This window comes from Paralichthys olivaceus, chromosome 1 (genome assembly GCF_024713975.1).
Source record: "Paralichthys olivaceus isolate ysfri-2021 chromosome 1, ASM2471397v2, whole genome shotgun sequence".
NCBI classification, from domain to species: Eukaryota; Metazoa; Chordata; class Actinopteri; order Pleuronectiformes; family Paralichthyidae; genus Paralichthys; species Paralichthys olivaceus.
The window spans coordinates 30,183,869-30,199,425 of NC_091093.1; the positions used below are offsets into that span (position 1 = coordinate 30,183,869).

The window sequence follows — 15,557 nt, forward strand, 5'->3', positions numbered from 1 at the left end:
CTAAATACACGAGCAGTTCACTGAAACTGTGAAAAGTTCTTAAACTTTACTCTTTTAAAGTCAACGTGTTGTTTTTATGTTCACGGTAAAATGGACACAGAGACACATAAAAAACTAACAATAACTCTGACGGCTGCAGGCCTCTGTCCTGGAAACAATTACTAAGTGTGGTGGAAACTATTTTGTAGCGGAAAACATTTATATCCGTGTATAAGCCATTTATGACCTGAACTGTTTGTGACCTTCTTTTTATGACCTTGCTAAAACCTTTATGACCTTTCTATTGCTTTATGACTGTTCTTGCTCTATCTTTCAAGGAAACTTATACAAATAAGTTCCCTGTATCTTAATTCCTGTTTCAAACTGTGCCTACAGAACCAGTCTGAAGTGGCTCAGACAAACAGCCTTAGTTCTCATATATAAGATGTTTGCATTTGACTGTTCTTCATCAGCGCTCTGAGATCCCTGTGACTCCCTGTGTTGATCCTTTCTGCAGAGCGCTCCTAATAAATACACAAAGACAAATTTGGTAATCCAGCCTCTTGTATTTTCAGATTTCCATCACACATCACTGTGCGGGCCCTCGCACCTGTGGGGCCGGATGCAGCCGTGGCAAAGCGGCTCCGTGTTGTTCACATTTCGGAAACCGCAAGAAAGAAACAGAGAAACCAAATAAACTTTCACGGCTGATTTTACTTTTACAAATGAACCAAAGTTGTCTCTCAACATTAATTGACACACATCAGTAAGTTTAATAGAGTTTTCAACACGTTATCAACCTGAATTACAGGAGAGAAAAAATTCTCTTCAGCTCTGAGGAGGAAGCTCTATGAAACCAGTCCCACTCACACTGCCCTCTAGTGATTAAAACTTGCAACTGCAGCTCAAACATCTTGATTTTACATCTTCAAGCATCGACCTTCGTCACGGCTCAGCGTCACACGGTTTAAGGAAAAGTCATAATTCTGACTATGAGGGTCTTTTGATTTGTCTGCGCTCGTATATTGTACAGCAGCCAGGAGCAGTGCGTCACAGTATAAAACATGTCACTTCCTGTTGCCACCAGGTGGCGCTGTGACGATGAGTCAATATTGACATATCTATCTGATCAGGACGGGACTGTGGAGATGTAACAATGTACACAAGTTACAGCATTTTTGTTTGTCAAGGCAAGTCGTTGAACTTTGACGCCAGGTTACTAACACGGTGTTCAACGAAAATTCACAGTTTCCATATGACTACATCATCGACGTCTTGAGGCCCCTCTGACAAAGTTTGACATGGTTGCGGTCAATGGACGAGGAGGAATTAATCAAAGTGACATTTCCTGTTGCCACCAGGGGGCGCTGTGATTTGAAGTCATGATTTCTGTGTAGGGGACTCTTGTCTTACATGTCCAGTTTGGAGGAGATTGGACCATGTATGTCCAAGATACAACGACCTCGTGTTTTGATGGCGAGTAATCAGTATTTGATGTAGGTCGTTCTAGCTAAGCTCTTGGACGTGTAAAATGGCCAAAATGGCCACTAAATCTAAAATGGCCGACTTCCTGTTGCATTAATCAAATCGGTGGCAGGTGTTTACTGAATTTCGTGATGCGGAGCCACTGGCCACGCCCATTACCAGTGACTCCAGAATCAGATACAGGCCCCGCCCCCACCCACTCACAGTGACTCACAGGTTGAGATTAGATAAGAGGAGCAGAGTCCGTTCACTTGGAGTTTCTGTTTGCTCCTCCACTCTGAGCTGCTCTCACTTTAACTCATAAACACTCATCACTAGTGATCAGGACCTGATCAGCAGAGGTGGGAAGTAACGATGTACAAATACTTTGTTACTGTAGTAGATTTTTCAGGTCTCTGTACTTTACTTGAGTATTTATTTAGACGACTCTGGCGGGTCTGATCCGAGGACCTCACCAAACCATCCAATCAGTAGTAGGACGGGCAGTGTGTACAAAGAGCAGGGACTTCACGTGAACACATCCCCCATCCATTAGTTCCCTGTACAGAATGATCCAGGTGCTCATGCAGGACCTCGGTTCAGTTCACTCTTTATTATTCTGTCTGAAATTTGGCAGCAAAACCAAACTGTGTCCCGTGATTTGTTTTCTCTCTGGACCAGCTCTGTGCAGGTTGTTAACAAAGAGGAAACTATCCTGTTTTGTTTGTCTACAACTTTTTGTCTTTGCAGAGAAACAGGCATCGTCTATCATTGAAGTTCAAAATTCAGATATTACATTTCAGAGCCTGTACTTTCTTACTTTTACTTGAGTAAAGGAGTTGAATCAGTACTTCTACTTTTACTAGAGTCTTTGTTTACACAAGTATCTGTACTTTTACTCAAGTAAAGAATGTGAGTACTTTTGTCACCTCGGCTCAGTTCATTCAAACATCATGAAAAATGACCAGTCAACATTTTACAGCTCAGTAACATGAGACGCTCACAGTCAGGACTCAGTGTGAAAGTGAAGATCTGGATTCATGATCCTACATCAATTATTAAATAAATATATGATCCAATAAAACATGAACTGTGAACATGAACCAGTTCATCTTCATGGAACTGGACTTTGAACTGCTTCAACACGGAGGAGGAGCAGGAGAGCAGGAGAGTGTCAGACTCCATTTTCACTTGGAGGAGCAGGAGAAGAAAAGTGAGCAGGTGAGTGTTCACACAACTTTCTGAAAGTTTTACTGTCACACTCTCTCACCTGCTGTTAACATCCATCTGCTGATCACACGGCTCCAAGTTTGTCAGTTCACACCTGGTGACAGACGTAGTTTCCATGTGATGGGATCACCAGAGACAGATGTGAGCAGCAGGTGTGGAACAAAGTGTCTTCAAATGACTCATTAGCAGAGTTAACTCACAATTTCACTTTTTATCTTCATCACATCTGTTAATCAAGTGTTTAAGAACAGAATCATACATTACTGTGTGTGTGTGTGTGTTTGTGTGTGTGTGTGTGTGTGTGTGTGTGTTTCTTGAACAGACCTGTTTGTCCTGATTCCTGTGAGCTCAGTGTCTTTCCTCTCAGACTGAAGATGAGTGGTTATGAGGAGGAAGAGGACAGAGCAGAGTCTCCAGAGTTCAGCTGTGTGTCTCTGAAGAGTGACTGGTCCAAAGAAGAACCTCCATTGTTCAGTAATGAACCTGGACCCTCACACACAAAGTAAGAGACTGTTTCTACTGTGAACTGATCTGAAGAGGATGTAGTTTCCTCTAGTGTGGCCCCTGCATTAGGACACAGCTTCATTGAAATTGGTGACTAATCTCTCAGAATCCCTCAAAGAGCTCAGACCTCCACCAAGGCCCAACACGCTCCTGATGAAACCACTTTGAAATTCACTACATACTCATTTTTATTTGGATCTGCACCAAATTTCACTCACTCATAAACATCAGTCCTCTGAACATCTGGTTCACAGAACACATCCTTCACCAAGTTTACTGGTGATCTGTTCAGTGGTTTTTATAATCCCACTAATGAACAAACCAACCAACACACAAACATACAGGGTGGAAACAAAACCTCCTTGACAGAAGTGATGACGACCTGTGACTGTGACATTTGACTTATCAGGACATGTCTTCACAGAGAGAGGAGGAGGAGTCATGTTTCTGAGGAGCAGCAGTCGTCCCGCTGTGCTTCGTGTCAGGACGTCCTGAAGGATCCAGTCTCCACCAGCTGTGGACACTGGTTCTGCAGACAGTGCATCACCTCATACTGGGACCAGTCTGGTTCTTCAGGAGACTCCTCCTGTCCCCAGTGTGGACAAAGATCCAGAAGAGGAGCTGGAGCTCAGACAGCCGGTCAGAGCAGCACTGTACATGTGTCTGCTGATGTCTTCACTTCTGACAACAGCACATGTTTGATTTTGTTCCTTCATACAGCATCAACATTTCACTTGGTTATAAAAGCACAAAGTTCAAAAGCTTTGATTTTCTCTAGTTTTTCTGTATCTGATGAAAACAATCAGCAGATTCTCAGATTCTCTGTCTTTAGTCTCACATTGTTTCTTGTCTTTCAGCAGATCGGGGTCTGCAGGAGGTTTTAGACCAACATAAGATCAGTCTGAGGAGGAGATGTGAACATGTGACTGAAGGAACTGAGGAAACAGGAAGTAGAACCCTCCTCAACAGGATCTACACTGAGCTCTACATCACAGAGGGACAGAGTGAAGAGGTTAATACTGAACATGAGGTGAGGCAGCTTGAGACGGCTTCCAAGAGGAAGAGCCTCCACGACACTCCCATCAAGTGCCACGACATCTTTAAAGCCTTCACTGACCAGCAGAGCAGCATCAGAGTCGTCCTGACCAACGGCGTCGCTGGCGTTGGAAAAACCTTCTCGGTGCAGAAGTTCACTCTGGACTGGGCAGAGGGTTTAGAAAACCAAGATGTGGGTCTGCTGGTTGTGCTTTCGTTCAGGGAGCTGAACCTGGTGAGAGACGAGCAGCACAGTCTTCTCACGCTGCTCCGTGTTTTCCATCCAACATTAGAGAAGCTCACGGCAGAGACGCTCGCTGTCTGTGAACCTTTGATCATCTTTGACGGCCTGGATGAAAGCAGACTTTCTCTGGACTTCAACCACAGGGAGGTCGTGTCTGAGGTCACACAGAGGTCATCAGTCAACGTGCTGCTGACAAACCTCATCCAGGGGAATCTGCTTCCCTCGGCTCTCGTCTGGATAACCTCCCGACCTGCGGCGGCCAATCAGATCCCTCCTACATGTGTTGACAGGGTGACAGAAGTACGAGGCTTCACTGACGCCCAGAAGGAGGAGTACTTCAGGAGGAGATTCAGTGATGAGCAGCTGAGCAGCAGAATCATCTCACACATCAAGACGTCCAGGAGCCTCCACATCATGTGTCAAATCCCAGTCTTCTGCTGGATCAGTGCTACAGTTCTGGAGCACATGTTGACCACAGACCAGAGAGGAGAGCTGCCCAAGACCCTGACGGACCTGTACTCACACTTCCTGCTGGTTCAGACAAAGAGGAAGAACAACAAGTACGGTGGAGGACATGAGACGAGTCCACAGCAGCTGACGGAGGCTGACAGGGACGTTCTTCTGAAGCTGGGGAGGCTAGCGCTTAAACATCTGGAGGAAGGAAACATCATGTTCTACCAAGAAGACCTGGAGCAGTGTGGTCTTAATGTCACAGAGGCCTCGGTGTACTCAGGAGTTTGTACTGAGATCTTCAGAAGAGAGTGTGTGATCTTCCAGAAATCAGTCTACTGCTTTGTTCATCTGAGCGTTCAGGAGTTTCTGGCTGCAGTCTACATGTTCCACTGTTACACACACATAGAAGAACTCAAGAACTTCTTGGGAACACATGGGAACACAGACGGTACCTTCTCCCTGGATGACCTCCTGAAGAGAACCATGGAGAAATCCCTCACCAGTAAAAATGGTCATCTGGATCTGTTTGTTCGCTTCCTTCACGGCCTCAGTCTGGAGTCCAACCAGAGAGTCTTAGGAGGCCTGCTGGGTCGGACAGAGAACAATCCAGAGAACATCCAGAGAATCATCAACAACCTGAAGGAGATGCAGAGTGATGACATTTCTCCTGAGAGAAGCATCAACATCTTCCACTGTCTGACTGAGATGAACGACCACTCAGTACATCAGCAGATGCAACAGTTCCTGACGTCAGAGAACAAATCAAAGGAGAAACTCTCTGAGATCCACTGCTCAGCTCTGGCCTACATGCTGCAGATGTCAGAGGAGGTTCTGGATGAGTTGGACCTGAAGACGTTCAACACATCAGACCAGGGTCGACGGAGACTGATCCCAGCTGTGAGGAACTGCAGGAAGGCTCTGTGAGTCCAGACATGATCAATAACATGTTGAATCAGTGAACACATCCTCTGCCACTGTGTTAGTCTGAATGAAGCTTGTACCAGATCTGAAAGGATTCTCTTGAGGTGTTTTTAAGATAAAATGTTCATGAGGCAAAAAGAGGATTTACCAGGGTGAGGGTCACATGATCACGTGTTGTATGAATGTTGTGTTTTCTGATTTTATTCTCACAGATTTGATATTTTCTTTAATTACAGACTCAGTGGTTGTGGACTCTCAGAGACTCACTGTGAAGTTGTGGCTTCAGCTCTTAAGTCAGACCCCTCACATCTGAGAGAACTGGTTCTGAGTAGAAACATCCTGCAGGACTCAGGAGTGAAGCTGCTGTGTGCTGGACTGGAGAGTCCAAACTGTCGACTGGAGACTCTGAGGTCAGGTCCTTAAATCCTTGAATGTTCACTTTTCCAACGTTCCTTCTTATTTGGTCATTATCCATTTAAATTGAATTGTCTCAGTTCTGCTCTGCTCACTGTCCCTCACCCAGCCTGTCAGTCACGTCCACCTCATCAGCCCAACTCCATTCACCTGCACACACCTGCTCCTGATCACTAGTGTCAGTGAGTAACATGTGGACAGAGGCCGAGCACTCGTCCTCCTCAGGTTCTCAACAATAAGACACGTTCTTATTGAAGCACGTTGGACAGTTGATGAGTATAGAACCAAACAGGAAGTGACTGTCAGGAGCCATCTCTACTTTAAACAGTGTTTAATGACACAAACCTACTCAGTGACCAAACACACAGAGAAGAAGGTGATGAATGAAACAATGGTCCAACATGTCTGATGTGATATTTATCTTCAGGTCACAGACTGGACTGAGGTCAGCAGCATGTTGAGAGTCTGTGTTGACATGATGACGATCCACAATAACAGGAGGACACATTCAAATATTCACATTTCTTTATCCAGGTTGAATCATTGCAGTCTGTCAGAGGTCAGCTGTTCTTCTCTGGCTTCAGCTCTGAGGTCAAACCCCTCTCATCTGAGAGAACTGGATCTGAGTAACAACAAGCTGCAGGACTCAGGAGTGAAGGAGCTGTGTGGTCTTCTACAGAGTCCAACCTGTCCACTGGAGACTCTGAGGTCAGACATCATGTTTTAATGTTTAATAAAGACTCAGTGTGTAGGATTTAGTGATGTCTCCATGTGTCCTACATGTGAACGTAGTCCACTTGTCTACGTTCACATGAACGACTCCTGAAGATGTCCAGCAAGAGATTTAGAGACATCTAGTGGTGAAGTTACATATTACAAACAACTGAACCTCGAGGACACGAGGACTTTCAAGCTGTTGTCAGTCACTCTCTGGAATCTCCTTGTCTTTCCAAGTTGACGTCTTCGTCTTCTACGTGTCTCTTCTTCCTCCTGAGATATTTTAATTTTTCCAGTCTCACGTCCGTCACGTGTTTGTGTCCGTCATCAACACGTCCACTCGCTCTCTGTGAATCCTCGGGACATTTACCTGCTCTATTCTCACATGGACTCACTCAGAAACTTTACTCGGAGGCTGCAGGAAAAGTTCCAGAAAATGTCCAGAACAACTTGAGTCAGACTTCAGGTGTGAAAACAGCAACAGTGATGTTTAGTCAAAGTCCTTTATTTTCACACATGGACTCAGTTTAATTGACAGTTGAGTTGAATCCTTTATACTTGATACTAGTCTTCTCTAGACTGGACTCCTGTAACTCCCTCCTCTCTGGAAGAAGACAAAAGTCACTCTCTCACCTCCAACTAGTTCAGAGCAGTAGCTTCTCACTGGTATTAAACATCAACATCACATCACCCTGATCCTCACTTCTCTCCATTGACTCCCTGTCCGTTTGAGAATTGATTTTCAGATTTTACTGATCACTTTTAAAGCATCTGGCCCCAAACTACATCACAGAACTCTTGAGCCTGTCTGTGCCTGCACGCAGCCTTAGATCCTCAGGTGGATCCTGCTGTTCCAAAGTCCAGGTTGAAAACTAAACCGTGACCGTGCTTTTACCATCAGGGCCCCTCGGCTTTGGAACGGCCCACCTGAGGAGATAAGGCAGAGTCAGTGACGTCTTTTCAGTCACTTCTTAAAACCCATTTTTATAGACTTGCTTTGATGTTATGTGTTTTTATCATTTTCACCTTTGATGTACTTGTTAATTTATCTCTATTGTCATATTACGGCTTTTATGTGTTCAAGTTGTTATTTACTTTTCTTGATTTGCTGTCAAAGCACTTTGTAAACTCTGTTTTTAAAAAGTACTTTATAAATAAAGTTTATTATTGTTGTTATTTATTCAGGTTGAATCGCTGCAGTCTGTCAGAGATCAGCTGTTCTTCTCTGGCTTCAGCTCTGAGGTCAAACCCCTCTCATCTGAGAGAACTGGATCTGAGCTTCAACGAGCTGCAGGACTCAGGAGTGAAGGAGCTGTGTGGTTTTCTACAGAGTCCAACCTGTCCACTGGAGACTCTGAGGTCAGTTCACTGACTGACTTTTGTAGATCTCATATCTATAACACAACATTTATACACGATTTATCTCATTTAATTCTAATTTAACATAATTCCTCTTCATACATAACTTGAATTCATGAATTAATTTGACATTTTAAATATTCAGCTACTTGTTAAAACTCATCTGTGTTTAGTTCTGGATTTCCTAAACTGATCTGCAGGACAGAGACCGGGTCCAAATAATATATTGTTGCTGAATTAGGACTCGTCTTTAGTCCAACATGTCTGATTTCATATTTATCTTCCATGTTATGAGTCTGTGCTGACATGAATATTTGTTATTTTCACACATGAACTCAGATTCATTTACAGTTAAGTTTTATTCTTTATTCAGGTTGATTGGCTGCAGACTGTCAGAGATCAGCTGTTCTTCTCTGGCTTCAGCTCTGAGGTCAAACCCCTCTCATCTGAGAGAACTGGATCTGAGCTTCAACGAGCTGCAGGACTCAGGAGTGAAGGAGCTGTGTGGTTTTCTACAGAGTCCAACCTGTCCACTGGAGACTCTGAGGTCAGTTCACTGACTGACTTTTGTAGATATCATATCTATAACACAACATTTATACACGATTTATCTCATTTAATTCTAATTTAACATAATTCCTCTTCATTCATAACTTGAATCCATGAATTAATTTGACATTTTAAATATTCAGCTACTTGTTAAAACTCATCTGTGTTTAGTTCTGGATTTCCTAAACTGATCTGCAGGACAGAGACCGGGTCCAAATAATCTATTGTTACTGAATCAGGACTCGTCTTTAGTCCAACATGTCTGATTTCATATTTATCTTCCATGTTATGAGTCTGTGCTGACATGAATATTTGTTATTTTCACACATGAACTCAGTTTAATTTACAGTTAAGTTTTATTCTTTATTCAGGTTGATTGGCTGCAGACTGTCAGAGATCAGCTGTTCTTCTCTGGCTTCAGCTCTGAGGTCAAACCCCTCTCATCTGAGAGAACTGGATCTGAGCTACAATGAGCTGCAGGACTCAGTGAAGGAGCTGTGTGGTTTTCTACAGAGTCCAACCTGTCCACTGGAGACTCTGAGGTCAGACATCATGTTTTAATGTGAAAGCTTCAGTGTGTAGAATTTAGTGACATCTAGTGGTGAAGTGTCATTATGCATGTAGCATATTTAATATAAAATATTTAAATATAAAGTATTTAAATATAAAGTGTGTAAATATAAAGTATTTAAATATAAAGTATGTAAATATAGACAGCGCCCTGTACACACGTGTTACTCAGGCCTCCCTGCTCCACTTTCAACTGGTCAAACTGCTGCTCAGATCATCGCCACTTCAAGAAAACATGATCATATCATTGCTCGCCCTTTTCACACATCAACTGTGGAACATGTTCAGAAAATTGTGTGCAGACATTTTCTGGAGCTGAAGCAGCAGCAGGAGATTGTCCGGGTCAGACTCGTTCACAGCAACAGGAACATGTGGGGACATTCAGACGAGGGGTGGAGCCAAACCACATATCTCCATGATAACCATGGTTACGTTAAGTTACAGGTTCACTGTGAAGGATTTAGTGATGTCTCCAAGTGTCCTACATGTGAACGTAGTCCACTTGTCCACATTCACATGTACGACTCCTGAAGATGTCCAGCAAGATGTTTAGAGACATCTAGTGGTGAAGTTACATATTACAAAGAAATGAACCTCGAGGACACGAGGACTTTCAAGCTGTTTTCAGTCTTGAACTCTGTAAAATAGTGTCTGGACATTTTCTGGAGTTTGTCTTTAACATATGAAGAACGGGTGGAGCAGCAGGAGGCGGGACATGATGCCTAAACTCTGCTGTGGAAAGATCAGTGTTGTTGTTTAAATGGTAAATGGTTGTACTTATATAGCGCTTTTCTAGTCTTGAAGACCACTCAAAGCACTTTACACTACAGTTTTCCATTCACCCATTCACACACACATTCATACATAGAGTGCTTCTATAGCTAGCACTTTTTGTTGTTCTATTGGGCAGTTTGGGGTTCAGTATCTTGCCCAAGGACACTTTGGCATGCAGATGGGAAGACTGGGGATCGAGCTTCCGACCTTCTGGTTGGTGGACGACCGCTCTGTCCCCTCAGCCACAGCCACCTCAGTTTACAGTTCACCCACACCGGCGTCGGCCCTTATCACCAAAACCTATGTAATCTCGTGGTCTTTCCAAGTTGACGTCCTCATCTTCTACGTGTCTCTTCTTCTTCATCCTGAGATATTTTCATTCTTTCAGTCTCATATCCGTCACGTTTGTGTCCGTCATCAACACGTCCACTCGCTCTCTGTGAATCCTCGGGACATTTACCTGCTCTATTCTCACATGGACTCACTCAGAAACTTTACTCGGAGGCTGCAGGAAAAGTTCCAGAAAATGTCCAGAACAACTTGACTCAGACTTCAGGTCTGAAAACAGCGACAGTGATGTTTAGTCAAAGTCCTTTATTTTCACACATGGACTCAGTTTAATCGACAGTTAAGTTGAATCCTTTATACTTGATACTAGTCTTCTCTAGACTGGACTCCTGTAACTCCCTCCTCTCTGGAAGAAGACAAAAGTCACTCTCCCGCCTCCGACTAGTTCAGAGCAGCAGCTTCTCACTGGTATTAAACATCAACATCACATCACCCTGATCCTCACTTCTCTCCTTTGACTCCCTGTCCGTTTGAGAATTGATTTTCAGATTTGACTGATCACTTTTAAAGCATCTGGCCCCAAACTACATCACAGAACTCTTGAGCCTGTATGTGCCTGCACGCAGCCTTAGATCCTCAGGTGGATCCTGCTGTTCCAAAGTCCAGGTTGAAAACTAAACCGTGACCGTGCTTTTACCATCAGGGCCCCTCGACTTTGGAACGGCCCACCTGAGGAGATAAGGCAGAGTCAGTGACGTCTTTTCAGTCACTTCTTAAAACCCATTTTTATAGACTTGCTTTGATGTTATGTGTTTTTATCATTTTCACCTTTGATGTACTTGTTCTTTTATCTCTATTGTCATATTACTGCTTTTATGTGTTCTTGTTTTTATTTACTTTTCTTGATTTGCTGTCAAAGCACTTTGTAAACTGTTTTTAAAAAGTACTTTATAAATAAAGTTTATTATTGTTATTATTTATTCAGGTTGAATCGCTGCAGACTGTCAGAGATCAGCTGTTCTTCTCTGGCTTCAGCTCTGAGGTCAAACCCCTCTCATCTGAGAGAACTGGATCTGAGCTACAACGACCTGCAGGACTCAGGAGTGAAGGAGCTGTGTGGTCTTCTACAGAGTCCAACCTGTCCACTGGAGACTCTGACGTCAGTTCACTGACTGACTTTTGTAGATCTCATATCTATAACACAACATTTATACACGATGTATCTCATTTAATTCTAATTTAACATAATTCCTCTTCATTCATAACTTGAATTCATGAATTATTTGACATTTTAAATATTCAGCTACTTGTTAAAACTCATCTGTGTTTAGTTCTGGATTTTCTAAACTGATCTGCAGGACAGAGACCGGGTCCAAATAATATATTGTTACTGAATCAGGACTCGTCTTTAGTCCAACATGTCTGATTTCATATTTATCTTCCATGTTATGAGTCTGTGCTGACATGAATATTTGTTATTTTCACACATGAACTCAGTTTAATTTACAGTTAATTTTTATTCTTTATTCAGGTTGAGTCGCTGCAGTCTGTCAGAGATCAGCTGTTCTTCTCTGGCTTCAGCTCTGAGGTCAAACCCCTCTCATCTGAGAGAACTGGATCTGAGTGACAACGAGCTGCAGGACTCAGGAGTGAAGGAGCTGCTTGATCTAAAGCAGAGTTCAGACTGTCGACTGGAGACTCTGAGGTCAGTAGATGGTTGGAGTCAGTCCACGCTGCTTTCATCAGTATTTTACTAAACACAGTCAGTATCACAGTACAAGCCAGGGTCTGTACTACGAAGCAGGATTTGTGGTTATCAGGTTAACTTCAGGTTTAGTTTTTTCAGTCCTACGAAGCTCGTTCACTTCTTATTGGGTTAAATCACCATGGTAACTGATGATGAACGGCTAACATGCTCCGAAGCAGGTTAAGTTGGAGATCAACCCGTATAAAAGCTCCGCCCACTGACCAGCGTGACTCTCCACTGTTGTGTGGTGCACACTCTCCTTAAAGGGACGGAGAAGAGAAGTTTAAACCAACGTCTGGTTGGTTCAGTTGATCTCAGCCACTAACACACCCAGTACATCTCAATCTCTCCAGACTCATCCTGTCACCAAAATACCAGATGCTCTCAGTCAGGTCCCTGAAAATAGCTCCATGTGTTTTTATTGAGTAGTGACGTCAGAGGTTTGCACCACAGTGTGTCCTCAGAGACAGAGTGTCCTCAGAGACAGTGTGTGTCCTCAGAGTCAGAGTGTGTCCTCAGAGACCGTGTGTGTCCTCAGAGACAGAGTGTGTCCTCAGAGACCGTGTGTGTCGTCAGAGACAGAGTGTGTCCTCAGAGACCGTGTGTGTCCTCAGTGAAGCTGTGAGAGGACAACGATGACACCTCAGGATTGGACAGAAACACAGAGAGACAACAGTCGGCCAATCAGACGAGCCAGAAGCCGGTTGTGATCATTTGATTGAGTTGACGTGAAGACGACAGTTGTTGTTGTTTTCATGTGAACAGGAAGTGAAGCTGGACCACAGCTTACAGCCTCACATGATGAACAGAGACATCTTCATCTGATCTGAGACACTTTGTTCTCTTACTTCATCAGTGAACAAATGATCAGTTGGCTCTTTGTCACAGCTCTGAGATCAGTGTGACTGAAGCCTCAGAGAAGCATCATCACCATGGTAACCATGAGCTGTCTCTACAGAGCAGAAGCTCTGCTGAGGTCCATCTGTCTCATCTGTCCATCTGTCTCATCTGTCCACTGACAGTTTGTCAGAAGCACATGTTAATCAACACACAGTGAAACATGGCTTCACCTGTAACAGCAGGAAATCCACCTCTCAAGTGTCCACTCTGCACTTTCACATGCAGAGGAAACACACGTGATGGTCAAAGTGTGTGCAGCTCTTAGCGTGTTCATTCCAACACGTGAACATGAAGCAGAGAGGAAGCTGCTCCACCTCTGAACAGGACTGAAGTCCCTGCTGCTCTTTATACTGGATGTGCTGCATCACTGACTCACAGCTGATGAAGTGAGTCTCTGTCAACACTGATGTCTTCTTCTCTCAACAGATGGAGGACAGGATCTTTCTCTAGGTGAGTGTGAAGAGGACAGTGTGAAGAGGACAGTGTGAAGAGGACAGTGTGTGTGGACGGAGGCTGAGCTGTGTCCTGATGATCCAGAGGCTGAAGCAGCAGCAGCTTGTGTGTAGAGCGGCTCTGACTGGGCCTTGTTGCTGGGAGGCAGAGTGGAGACAGAGCTCCAGAGGAATCAGAGGAGGTGAGCTGCTCTGAGATCAGCTGTCACACAGTGTCCAGTCCACCGTCCTCCCTGTGTGTTCCTGTGTGACACAGCATCATCAGTGGATCTGCTGCTGCTCTGTCCTTTGACACAGAAAAGTCAAAGTTGTAAATATTTCCAAGTTATGTGCAGAAAAATATGCAGATTTAATGCAAATGTAACTTTCAAATGTAGAAAGTGACATTCTATCTACTGGTGGGGACATGAAGCTGTGAGCAGTCACTGTTATAAATTAATAACTGCTGAGTTCAGACGAGCGTCTTATAGTTTAAAACTATTTCACCCTGATCCCACTGACGGCAGCATGTTAGCATGTTAGCATGATGTGTGGAGAACTAACAATCATGTGAAAACCATGAGCACTGCAGTTAATCAGAAAGTGTAAAGTGGTGTTATTTGAACACAGATTGATGAGACCAGGCTGTAAATAAAATGCTCAGTACATTGAAGTATATAGTCAACAGTGATTTCTAAGAGTCGATGTAAATAAAGAAGAAAAGATAATGACGAGGTGCAGAACTTTTTCACATTAAAAAAATATATTATTATAATATATAATATTTTCAGAAGCTGAGGTTGTTTTAATTGAATTTGTCAAATGGTGAAGTTTGACATCTACATAGTTTAATAACATAGTTTTATGATTTGAATTCTCTCTGGATTCTTCATACATGTGTTCATAATCACAGAACTGCACTAATTCTACCTGTCACCTCTGCACTGTGTACCCTGTACAACACTCCGCTCCAATACTGGAACATTTACTTCATATGTGATATGTGTTATATGTAATAAAGTTAACTAACCATAAAACAAAGACTCATGGGAGCTGTGGTCTAAGAACACCAACAAAATAAGTCCTGCCTTGGAATGATAGAGAGATAGAGAGATGGATAGAGAGATAGAGATATTTTTAGATTTTTACAAACACTTTATTTACATATTTTCATTGTTACAAGTTCTTAAAATAAAGTGCTCATGTAAATAGAATAATTATAAAAATACATCAATCAGTTAAAGAGTGTGGGAAAGACGGCTGATCGTCAGTTACGGTGCAGACAATGTTTTTAAAACAGCAGCATTTTTTAAAAGACTCCAGATCAGAGACAAAAAATGAACTCGAGTCTTGAGTCTTGCTCGGAGGTTTGTCACCCACACTGCCTTTGCTTCCTGCCCTTCCCTGTTCTCCACCATGTTCTTTCTGCTGATATAAATTGCCAGTTTGACTTCACCTGAGAGGAAGTTTAGGAGCTGCCACTTCTCTGTATTAAATTTGTTGTGGCCAGCTCCCATGATAAAAACCTTCTCAGTAAAAATGACATTAGAAAGAGTAAAAACCGTGGTTAAAAGAGAGAAGAGGCTTGTGAGTCTCCTGCACTCTGTAAAAACGTGATAGACAGTCTCACGCAGATCGCAAAATGGACTTTTATTTAGAACAGTGGGATTAAGAACAGAAATAAAAGCGTTGGAAGCAACGGCACCGTGTAAAATTCTCCACTGGAGGTCGCCGCTCCGTTTTTTTAGAGGAGGTTTATATAAAATCCTCCACTGTGGGCTGGGTCCATTTCCACCCCACCTCTGTGACCACACAGTGGGGGGCCTGTTGCTCAGTCCGGACTGGTGGATGCTCTTTACACAGTTCCTGTAGAGGGTTTCTTGGTCACCTCTGTGTGGGGTCGGGTTTTGTTCATTTACTACAGTGAGTAGGGGGCCGGTCTTCTCCCCCAGCCCTGGGCTCAGGGTGATTTCAGGGT

General features: G+C 43.4%; 2 protein-coding genes and 1 long non-coding RNA gene across 7 annotated transcripts in view; 2 read left to right on the top strand and 1 right to left on the bottom strand.

Annotated features, from left to right (window-relative positions):
* The window catches only part of LOC138411123 (NACHT, LRR and PYD domains-containing protein 14-like), a 153,180-nt gene that overhangs the window by 39,153 nt on the left and 98,470 nt on the right, over positions 1 to 15,557 (top strand). Inside the window, exons 11-13 of the mRNA XM_069529949.1 lie at positions 8,694 to 8,867; positions 9,241 to 9,411; positions 11,487 to 11,660. Coding sequence (XP_069386050.1) covers positions 8,694 to 8,867; positions 9,241 to 9,411; positions 11,487 to 11,660 — 519 coding nt within the window. The remainder of the gene's footprint in view (positions 1 to 8,693; positions 8,868 to 9,240; positions 9,412 to 11,486; positions 11,661 to 15,557) is intronic.
* LOC138411222 (uncharacterized) lies at positions 2,038 to 3,108 on the bottom strand. The gene is made up of 2 exons (XR_011243880.1): positions 2,998 to 3,108; positions 2,038 to 2,633 (listed from the first exon to the last, which is right to left on the bottom strand). It is a non-coding gene; the product is annotated as an uncharacterized lncRNA (long non-coding RNA).
* LOC138411176 (NLR family CARD domain-containing protein 3-like) lies at positions 2,627 to 14,307 on the top strand. 5 transcript variants are annotated; one of them, XM_069530348.1, is made up of 7 exons: positions 2,627 to 3,175; positions 3,587 to 3,816; positions 4,035 to 5,829; positions 6,067 to 6,240; positions 6,779 to 6,952; positions 12,033 to 12,206; positions 13,575 to 14,307. In XM_069530348.1, exons 1-7 carry the CDS (start codon positions 3,048 to 3,050, stop codon positions 13,600 to 13,602), a joined length of 2,703 nt encoding a protein of 900 aa, XP_069386449.1. In that variant the 5' UTR covers positions 2,627 to 3,047; the 3' UTR covers positions 13,603 to 14,307. The 5 variants fall into 5 exon arrangements, with proteins under 5 accessions (XP_069386449.1, XP_069386457.1, XP_069386461.1 ...); XM_069530356.1 differs by having other exon boundaries at positions 4,038 to 5,829; XM_069530360.1 differs by having other exon boundaries at positions 3,602 to 3,816.